Below are 11,094 nucleotides of genomic sequence, written 5' to 3'. Positions count from 1 at the left end.
AGCATACCTGTAAACTGCAAGGCGGAAAAAGTGGTTATTGACGAGACGGGTGCGATAGACTCATCTGCAAGTAGAATGGATGGATGAGAAAAATACATTTCTGAGCACTATTTCTGTATTTGGCCAGATATTAATACAAATTGCAAGGTGTCCTGATTTATTTGATGGAAACGCTGTAGGAAAACGAGCTAACGTTGCGTTTAATGGAAGAGGTATATTTTTCGCCTACAAATAGGCTATTCAATAACAAAAAAAAACTTGTATTATGTCTTCGATATGCATTGTAATGATTATTTTGGTGCGCCAGATGGGGCCATATTTAAAGTTTCTAATAATTTATCTGGTTCTGCATATACTGCAGCATACAGTTTAAATTCTTTCTCAGGTGCAGAATGAACACATTTGAGTCAGTGTGGGATACAGAAATGTGTAATTAAGAATTGCTGCAACAAAAACATGTACTATGTGTGTATATGAACATAATTTTCACTATTTAAGCGATGGCGTTAATATAGAAACTGGTATTTGGGGCATCAGGCTGCCACAATTAAGTTTAAACACATTTAATTTCACCGTACAAAAAAACTTTATTTAGATTAGATCTGGAATGTTTATAGAAATGAAAAAAATAAAGATTACTGCAATCTAATTGTTTCTCCTGTTTATTCCTAATTATAAGATGTATTTTTACTTTTTCATTAGTGATTCTGCATCTAAGAAAACTTTATTTAAAAAAAAAAAAACTTTTCATTGCAATGCCCATAACATGACTCGAGGTAATTACCATAATAATTACTTGTAAAATAAAGAACGCAAGAGATTTTGCCTAAGTGCGATCTATAGTAGTTTTTAATAACTTTCGGACGTCTGTGTACTTTCTGCATGGACGTCTCACCGTGCTGACGTCATCACGCAGCCACGCTGCACTGTTAGTCCAAACAACTTTTCAGGCGGCGTTCACAACGCGCTGAGGAGCCAACCGTTTAAGTTCGAAGGTCAGCAGAAGTAGCTGTATTCACGCGTGGAAACGTGTCGAGGAATAAGCGCAGCTAGATCATTTATATTTTTTTGTTTTAGACCTTTAAGTTTATTTTCTCAGTACACACACACACATATTTTTCCCCACAACTGCAGCTTCTCTTTGGACGTCAAGATGTGGAATCTGCGGTTGTTGTTTATCGTCGGACTCACGGCTGCGTTTATCAGTGAAAAAGTAAGTGGGTTTTAATTGCGCTTTCTGTGACTTTCTTTTGTTCCCGAGAAAAGTCGCTTTGGTCGTTTACACAGAAAAGTCTCGTTATTTTAGCTGCGAGTTCTTTGTTTTTCTCATTTGGGTTCTAACTCGGGAGAATTTTTCATGAGCTGTTTTTCCGTTTTCACGAGCCTTCAAGGTTATTTATAATGTTTTACTTTGGTCCTCGTGGATCTTTCATGTATCTTGATGCATAGAACAACTCGAGTTAAGGTGCGTGCTTAAGTTGCTTTGGGCTCGTTATATTTACCCATCTCAGCCAAATTCAGGTATCTACTTGGTATAAAGTTCAGATAAGGCTAAAGTTTTCAACTCGGGCTTTAAACTTTGACGCTTAAATCAATTCCTCCAAATTTGACTTGGATTTGTAACCTGCGGCGGGTTTGGATTAATTTAAAACAAATAGTTACTTGTTTTCCCTCCTCCAGTGTTTATTGCTGGAAAACACCTGGATATGAAAAAAAAAGTATCCTGACTGCATGTTTTACGCTGTAAAGGCTCCTTTTTGCAATGCCAGGCAGGTTCACCACCTCTTGAGAAATGCATGATGTTACTTATAATCTCTAAAGTGTAAAAGAGAGCTCGCTAAAGCCCAAGACCGTCCTGCTTTCTCATGAGAGAACGTGGTAAATATTTAACACATTTTGAATCGGGTTTTTTTTCCCGGTGAATTTTCGTCTGAGAAGATTTTAATTTATTTTTTTGTTCTTTTTTTAGATAATATTGTTCTTCCATCATTGTATAGTGTGTGCCGTACATCATGCTTTGACTCTGCTTCACATCGTGATGTGTTACAGTATTATATATTCTTTCTCTGAGTGCGGCTGTAGAATTTCTGGTTAGTCCAGGGGTGGGCAAACGTTTTCACTCGCGGGGCCACAATGGGTTCTAAAATTTGGGTGAACTAATATAAATGACATGTAAAAGTCATAACATGAAAGGATTTGGCCTTTTACAGGTAACATTACAGGGGGAAAATGGAATTTTGCTGTGTGTTTGCAGTGTAAAACATATAGCGACAATAAATAGGTCAAATGAATGAGGTTTAGTTATAATAACATTTTATGATATAATGTGGACAAGTTCGGCGGGCCGGATTAAAAAGCCCAAGGGGCCGCATATGGCCCCCGGGTCGTAGTTTGCCCATGCCTGGGTTAGTCGGTCCAGGATGAACGATGAATGTTTTAGCAAGCTGTCCTCTCGTAATGCTTCGTGAGCCGATAGTGGTGTCATTTTCTGGATGGATGAATCACTGCGAGTCTCGTACAGGGCTAGTCCAGACAAGCACGGAACTGCATGGAATACACCAGATCAAGGCATGAGGAAGAGTGTGACGCGTGCTTCCTCTTGATATTTACCAATGTTTCCACAGTGCTTCGTCAGCACATGGCCAAAATGGACAGAAATTGTTGGGCTACACACGAACCCAGCGGAGGATGTTTGCTGAATGAAGATGTAGTGCGTTGGTGTCTCCAGCTGTGAGACGTTTACGTGCAGCGTAGTCTACCTGGAGTTTCATCTCCGTTTATCTGTAGCATAGGATGAGTCACAACATACTTCACTTGAAGACAAGACTGTGCACATCCTGTCATTGTGACAGGGATTGTTTGCTTGCTGTACTGTTTGTATTTGGTTGTCTGCCTAACTTTCAGTCTCAGCATGGCCTTGAATGAGGTGTGAAACCGGCGTTTCTCTTTTTAAGTGGTTAATGCCGGTAGGAGAACTTTCACCGCACACATCTTACCCTCACCACCACCCCCACCCCCTCCTTATTGTTTAATTATAGTTTTAAAAATAATGGTATCCTAGTGAGGAGACTCTACCTGCTGCTAGGTAGACTTGGAATTGAAGAGTCAAGCATTTTATGACCAGGCGCTCTGGACAAACAAATGCTGCCGCTGACCCCCTGTTGTGTGCTGGATGGCGATGACAGCTCTTCTGTGTACCTATGGCGCTCTCACCTCCACGCTCTTTGTCCTCTGTTTTCATTGATCATTGACTTTCAATTCATTGGGAAGATATTTAAATGTAACCATTTTTAAATGCACCAGAGACCAGATAGGGAAACCTGTAGATTACCAGATTTAACGATGCACTCGGTGTCATTCCTGCATGTCTGTAGTGTTTTATTACTGTGACTGGCTGTTTCCAGAGAACTGTCTTCACTTGAATGCAGTACAGGGATGCCAGATGGTAATGTATAGTCTGTGTGTATATTTGTGAGCTCTGTACATGTGTATGTTTTCCAGATGTGTGTAGCCCCAGAGAGACTCTGTGTACATATTTCAGTAAGCATCATGGCATAAAAACAGTGATTTCTTCTGGTCTCTTAGATTTGCGCTTAGAAATACTTGCGCTGAAGCAGTTAGTCGGTAAAGCAACGAGACAAACAGGATAGTTATTCACCAACTCAATCAACTATTAGTTCAAGTAATTTCTCAAGGAAAAATGAAAGAATTGATGTTAAAAGAAACTTATCGCATCACCTTGTACTTTTAATTTGTGATTAGTAAAATACAAGGAAATAAAAATACCAAATAAAAGATTAATGAAATATCAATCTTTTTTTTTTTTTGATTTTCCTTCTGGGTCTGTCTGTATCACAACAGAATTAAGATAATGAATATAATCCAGTTAGAGATCATGCGGGTAATGACTAACCATATGACTAAGCTCTTCCTCACTGCGTAGGCACATGATATGTGCTGAAGGTGGTGGGTTTGGTAACACATCAGTTCAGTGTAACTCAAGGTCATAGTGCTAGCTGCTGTGAATCCAGGTCATTTTCCAGTATGTAAATCCCAGTATTCACTGGGATGCGTCCTCAGTAGAGACATGGGCATAAGCTGCTTTCTCTCAAAACTGAAGAGACAATAAATATAAGATATGAAACGACTGATCATCCACGTCACAAAGCAAGTAAATAAGGACTCATGAATAACATGTTTGTGTCCTCGCAGCAGTTCCGTTCGGTGAAAGTGTCTGTGTGGTTACTTTTGACAAGCACAGCATCTGTTTTTGTCATCCATGGTTGAAGACGGCAAGTACGTGAGAACCCCCATCTGCTATTTTAGTCAGCCCTGTCATTGTGAGACGTTGCCGTTCCTTGAAAATGGATGCTAATGGGTTTTATCTGATACTGTGGCACCACAATGGGAACAGAACGTCTGGCTTGTCTCAGAATAGGTTTTCTCTTGTTACATCTTGGCTCAAATAAAAAAATATACTATCTCAGAAGTCTGTCTTGGGCTTTGATCTACACCAGTTCATTGATGCCAGGAATATACACACTCGCTGGTTTCTGCAGAATGAAACAATTATGAGGTGTTTGTTGCCGACTTTAGCATAATTACACAAGCACAGCTCTGATTCATTTGACTCTCGCTCTGTTCTTCAATCACGGGAGACGCTATCGACATTTATTCTTACGGCAGGGTGAGTCACCGCTATTTTTCCTGATGGAAAAGCTTACAGGCAAATATCACGTAGATATGAGTCACGCAAAGAGGCAATTAGCTTCTCACCCAAGTGTGAATATTCATTCCACTGAAGTTTTATTGGTCCACTCCCTCGCATATTCACCAACACCTGCTTTAAAGGGAAAGTACAGTAGTGTCTCTCCTTTCTTCCCTTCTTTCGGTCGCTCTCCTTTCCTTTGCTCTCAGCACCTGTGTTAGTGGAAGCGTAGTATACATACCAGACATACTTCAGGCCTCACTGGGCCGTATTTATCCATGTCTGCATGTGTCTCTCTGTCTTACTACCAACATCTGCTGAGCTCTTCCTCTCCTTTCGCGTTTCATCATTAGGTCATTTGATTTATGTTTTTCTTTTTATATATATATGATGTACCCTTCAAAGGGGCTTATGTTGAGTTACCGCTGTCCTTCTGTATGAAAGGTAAATTTATACACATCAACTGCCGGGCCCAATGCAATCAAATGTCGTCATTTGAAGGCACCCTGTAGTGTGCTTCTCACCAGGTTTCTTCATCTGGTGTATTTTTTTCCACTCTTAACTCGGCCAATTTTCATGTCAGTTTGGTGACATTTCCACTGTGCTGCCTATGATATGGATGGGGGTATCATCAGTAAAACGTATTCCAGAAATGGGGCATCTGTGCCCTTGGACACAAATATTCCAGTCTTCTGTGTGTTCCCTTGACTTTGAAGTGGCAGTGTTACTCCCTCCTCATCATCACACTTCAACCGTTGCTGTCTGGGGCTCTGGCATATTTGTTCCACATAGGTCATTGGCTGCAAGATTTATTTTCTTACTCCCAGGCTGTAGCGATGTTCACATGTTTTTGATGAGTAGATAGATCTACTTCTCTGCCTTTACTAATTTATCTCCTGTTTCGACAAAAACAAACTGCACTTTTTTTTCTTTTCCAGTTCTTCGTCTCCTCCCAGTCACCCTTTCCTGTAGGAGACGACCTGTACTTGGAGGGACAAGCATCAGGTGACCGTGTAGGTGGTGAAGATGGTAAAGATGATGGGCTCCCTCTAGATGATGAAGATGCTGAAGGCTCAGGCTCGGGATCTGGATCTGGAGACGATGGCAAGGAGACTACTGCTTTTTTTTAATTTCGATTAATGGGGAAAATATTTTTGTCCACATTCCTCATTATTGAAGACTTGGTAAATATATTGGGGTTTAAAATTGGTCTCTAATCGTAACTCGATCCACCCGTAGGCAGTTAGTTGTACAATAGTTTTCCTCAATTCAGGGTGTTTCCTTGACTACTATCTGTGCATTCGGGTACACATTTATTCGGAAGCCATCACTCAGAATGCCAGATGTTTGTCCTGGGGCTATGTGGAGTCAACAGGTGAGGTTTTATTAGGTGCACTCAGATTCCACATTGCTCTACATTTATTATCAGTAACTCATCTTAATGCCTTATTTATCTCATGAAGTAAGAGAATCACATCAGCATGCAAAACATTTAATCCTTCAGTTCATCTGAAAAAAGTCAAAACACAATTGGATATACTTTTCTTCGGACAGGAAGGACTCCACAATTGTGTCCAAAATCATTAAAACTGCAGGGCTGATAAGAAATTAAAATTCTGCTTTTATTTTGTTTCATCACAGACGTGACGGATGAAAAGGAAAGACTCTTGAAGTTCTTTAACATCTCCAGCACTGTGGAAGAAGTGGCTCCAAGTCAGCCTCAACCAACAGCAGACTCTCCTCCTGTCACCTCAGCAACCAGCCAGGATCCAGCAACCAGCCAGGATCCGGCAACCAGCCAGGATCCGGCAACCAGCCAGGATCCGGCAACCAGCCAGGATCCAGCAACCACCGTGCAGGACATCGAGTTCATTCCATTCCCAGAGGGGGACAGCAGGAATAAGGTACAATTTATTTTATCTTATACAAATCCTTCTCTTAAGGTCTTTTTTTTTTTTGTAGCTGCTAAGATCAGCGTCAGCTGATATACTGTGAAGTATTTAAAACATTCAGACATTACAAATTATGTAATACACTTTCAAGAATTGTCTTTGGATACAATTTACTGATTTGCATCTGAATGACTGAGAAACCTCGTTGGAATCCATAAAAAGCATTTTTGGTTTCTGATGAGGTTAGCGGTGTTATGAAGTGAGACCCCTAAAATATCAACTTATCCATCTGCCATGTGATAACATTTTAAGTCCTGAGAGCTCAATGGGTGTACGTTTTTATTCCTCCAGGTTGCAAGTGTTGACCCAACAACTGATTGGTTCACACATGCTACCAGCCACGTCACCGTGCCTCCCAGTGAATCTACCACAACCGAATCCACTGTGGACAACGGTGTAAACCACGATACAGATGAGGACAACAGTCTGTATGGGTGGAATGAGGCAGCACCTGAAAATGCTGGAGATATGGTCCCCGAGGAGGAGATTGACAATGAAATTGTGGCCATAGATGGCAAGGGCAGCAGAATCTTTGAAATGGAATCTCCCAATGATGTGACCTCGGAAAACCTGTGGGAGAGGAGGGAGGTGCTGGCAGGTAAGGATAGAGTTCCACTCTGCTTTCTCCACGTCTGGTTGGGTGGGGTGACTCGGAGAATTTAAATTTAATGGATCTGAATCTGAGGATTTTTTCTCTTTCATTTTTGAAGCTGTTAATTTGCAAATGAATAATGTTCTGTTGAAACAGTGCTTCCACAGTAGAGTATTAAACTGTGATTTTTAATGAATGCATTCTGCAGTAACTGAGATTAAATGGATGTGAATCTCTCCTTATGTCCTCTATAGCTGTCATAGCTTGTGGCGCGGTCGGATTCCTCTGTGCCGTCTTCCTCCTCGTCCTGCTCGCCTACCGCATGAAGAAGAAGGATGAAGGTAGCTACGACCTGGGAGACACCAAACTTTCCACAACGCAGTATCACAAAACACCAACCAAGGAGTTCTACGCTTGAACTGGCGAATAGGAGCTTCAAATGGAATCTGTCCCCTCCCTCTCAATCCGGACTGAGAACTAGTCTATAAACAACAAAAGATGATTCCTCTTTGAATTTGAAGTTTGAATTTAAGCATGTCTTGGTGTCTCCTCTCTTTAATTTTTGGTGTTTCTCCCACGTCTCTACATATGTTCAGTGTTTTTCAAGAGAGGTCATAAAATAACAAGTAAGACTATTAAAAAAAAAAAACATTCCTATCATTCCACTCTGGGCATGGTGTTACATATACATCCTTAAATTTTAAGAAAATAATCTCCAAAGAATCACCATGAGTCACAGCTGAACTAGAACAGTGAAGGTTCCCCATACCTTCAGACCCACAATGTTCCTCTATGCTGAAATTGGGTGAATTTTGCTTCAGGCTAACGGTACAAGTGGGATTACTATTACAATACTGTAGTCCTACAGAAATGTAAACCCTTTTTATTTTATTTCAGTCAACTCTGCGCCAATAATTTAAGTGTTAGATTTCATTGTCTGTATGCTTTCATTACTGAATTGAAGATATATATATATAATTATTATTTTTTTTGTTATGAGGAGTTGATGTTTTTCATATGCTGTCCAGTATTGGTGTCTGAGATTTTGTTACTCTGCAGGTACACGTTTGTTCTTGTTTTTTCCACCTCGATATTGGACACTTATAGAACTGAATATAAATATGCTGCAATTTCTTTTGGACAATTTTTTTTTTTTAAATGGCATTTTCAATGTTGTATAATGTTCAAAGATTATTTGTCCACACATAGTTTGAATAGATTTGGCATGGTGATGGCCTTGGTTTCATAAAGGTCCCTTACTCTTGCCTTGGTAACATCTTCAGGACTGTTATTTTGTGACTATTTTGTGTCACAGCAAACAGTATTTGTAAAGAAGAGCAAATGCTCTTAACTATAATTCAGAAAGCATAAATATGACCAACATTTCAGATGACAACCAAAACACATTCCTTCCTGAATATCATCCCTTTAGCTACAGTAGCAGACCAAACTTCAAAGGGATAATGACAGGATTCATCGTCTCCTCACACGGTGAGAACTTGGACGGCACGATTAACAAGTTGAAAATGCAGTCCGTTATAGAGGATTTGATAGTTGTTAGCCGAGAAAAGGCCCGATTCTTCTGAGTGTGATGTGATTTATTTCCTTTAATTTATCTTTATCGCAACGGAACAACCAAAGAAGCAGGTGACATTTTTTAGAGATTAATTAAGGAGTTGGTTACAGAAATGACATTAAAGTTGTATTCCCTTTGGTAGCTTCTTATTATTCTATAAAGCTTTGTAAAACATACGTACTGTGTATTTTATTGAAAGTATTGTGGAGTTGAATGTGCTCTCACCAATCTCAACAACCGACACACTGCCTGTTATGCGCCAAAGAAAGTCTGGTATGAAAAGGGCAGTGATGTTTCGGAATGGCTCTGTTACACTCTTGATGAAATACATCAAATGCATTTCTAAAGCTAACATTAGTTAATGTGACTGAACCAGTGGCCGATACATTTACAGGAAGTGGTTCAACTATGCATAAGACTGCCCCTACCTACTAACTCAATACTTTTTCTCTGTTCGCTTTGTCACATAACAAAATGTAATTCGTATAGACATTAAGGATTGAAAAGTGTCTTCTTTGTGTGTATTTGTTGTATTTTGTATTCTTTTTTCTGCACTCACTGCTCCCGTATATCGGTGTGAGATCTGTAACCGTAGCTCTTGTGGGTATTAACAGCTGGATTCCGTTTGGAACAGTTCAACATGAGTGGAAGGTGGAGTGTGTGAGGCTTCAATGTGCTTTTGTCTTATAGCGGAGGTTATTTAAATGTTTACGTGATATAATTTCCTTTGCCATAATAGAAAGGACCTATTTTAAAGATGTTATATTTTATATGAGTACAAATGCCAAACTACCTATTCAATGGCTGGAATAAACAAGACGATCTCATCTCTAATCCGCTGTGATTCACTTTTGATGTAGTGACAAGATAGTGCCTTAAATATAAAAAAGAAAACTGGGACAATACCAACTGAAATGTTAGGAAGATGTCTGATATAAACCTTTCCCATAAAGGGTTAAGTCAACAGGCTAATAGATAGCAATCCAAAGGTGATGAAACAATATGCTTTCTCTTCTCGGGGTTTAGTTTTGTAATAATACTATAATATATGTGCATTAATTTATACTTGATTCAACTATAATCCTGGTGTTCAACGGTATCTACTCATGGTTCTTTTCTGCTGTGTATGATTCATATTTATGTTTTCAGTGTGTTTTTAAAAGCCTTGAAATTTTCAGTATCATTACCAGCTGTTGGCTTTAAATTATCATCTTTCTTTTTTTTTTTTTTCAAATGACTACAGCATAATAAAATCTCTGTAAATATATATATTGCAACTTTAATTTTCATTTTAATCTAAGTTGAGTAGAATTAACCGAAGCCCCCGTTTTCACAAACTTACACAAAAGAGGGGATCAACCAAAGATCTCTGAGTGAAAATTGTAAGCACCCAAGGGTTCAGTTTAAGGAATTCACTACCGAATAAAATATGTGGCTTGAAAACAATTCTAAGACTGACTGTGATTTTTATTTTGGTGGGGCTGGGGGGGGTCTGTAAGCAAACATTCCTTCTTTCATGCACACAGCACAACAGAGATCTGTTTACCTACCGCCACACAACTTCTACCACATCCGTTCATTGACCTTTTTCACTTTCGCCTTCCCCGTCTACGACACGAACCTTTAACTCGCTGTCTGCTGAGGCAATCGTTTCATGTTTCCAGACAGTGTTTTAGATCCTCATTGCTTTTGGTCCACTTAACTCTTGCACAGTAGTGCAGAAAGATATTTCCTCCTGCTACAAAAAAATATCCTCTAACAAATGTGGATGCCAGAAAAGATTTGATGAAAATATTATATAATGTCCCCAATAAGTATTAATTTTCAGGATCTGTAGAGAAGGTGCAAGAAGTACATTTGGATATCGTACACACAAAACACAAAATATGACACATGACTATAGGAAAAGAAGAACTCAAGGAATTAAAAAAAAAAGAAAGAATAATTACACAAGATCTCTAACATCCATCTTCCACCACCTATCTGGGACCAGGTCACAGAGGTAACAGTCTCAGCAGGGATTTCCAGACTTCCCTCGCCCCAGGCACCTTCTCCAGCTCTTCCGGGGGGGGGGGGGGGGGGGGATCCCTGACGTATTCCCAGGCCACTAGAGAGACATAGCCTCTCCAGCGTGTCCTAGGCGAGTTCCTCCCTGGTGACTGAGCTCCTCACCCTGTCTCTAAGGGTGCGCCAAGCCACCCTGCTGAGCAAACTCATTTCGACCACTTGTATCCGGGATCTTGTCCTTTCGGTCATGACGCAGAGC

The 11,094-nt window shown here is 39.9% G+C and overlaps 1 protein-coding gene across 1 annotated transcript; it reads left to right on the top strand.

Annotated features, from left to right (window-relative positions):
* The first annotated feature begins 1,153 nt into the window (after positions 1-1,153).
* LOC137916293 (syndecan-1-like) lies at positions 1,154-10,270 on the top strand. The gene is made up of 6 exons (XM_068759349.1): positions 1,154-1,213; positions 5,647-5,810; positions 6,345-6,453; positions 6,529-6,612; positions 6,952-7,258; positions 7,507-10,270. Exons 1-6 carry the CDS (start codon positions 1,154-1,156, stop codon positions 7,668-7,670), a joined length of 888 nt encoding a protein of 295 aa, XP_068615450.1. The 3' UTR covers positions 7,671-10,270.
* The last annotated feature ends 824 nt before the right edge of the window (positions 10,271-11,094 follow it).

Source organism: Brachionichthys hirsutus, chromosome 3, assembly GCF_040956055.1.
Source record: "Brachionichthys hirsutus isolate HB-005 chromosome 3, CSIRO-AGI_Bhir_v1, whole genome shotgun sequence".
Taxonomy (NCBI): domain Eukaryota; kingdom Metazoa; phylum Chordata; class Actinopteri; order Lophiiformes; family Brachionichthyidae; genus Brachionichthys; species Brachionichthys hirsutus.
This window is presented reverse-complemented; position numbering and strand designations above follow the sequence as displayed.

Excerpts from the sequence above, each read along its gene's own strand:
- LOC137916293 (XM_068759349.1), top strand. The coding sequence starts at position 1,154 with ATGTGGAATCTGCGGTTGTTGTTTATCGTCGGACTCACGGCTGCGTTT. Across the intron at positions 1,214-5,646 it reads CTGCGTTTATCAGTGAAAAA|TTCTTCGTCTCCTCCCAGTC; the intron begins GTAAGTGGGTTT and ends TTTCTTTTCCAG. Across the intron at positions 6,454-6,528 it reads CAACAGCAGACTCTCCTCCT|GATCCGGCAACCAGCCAGGA; the intron begins GTCACCTCAGCA and ends GCAACCAGCCAG.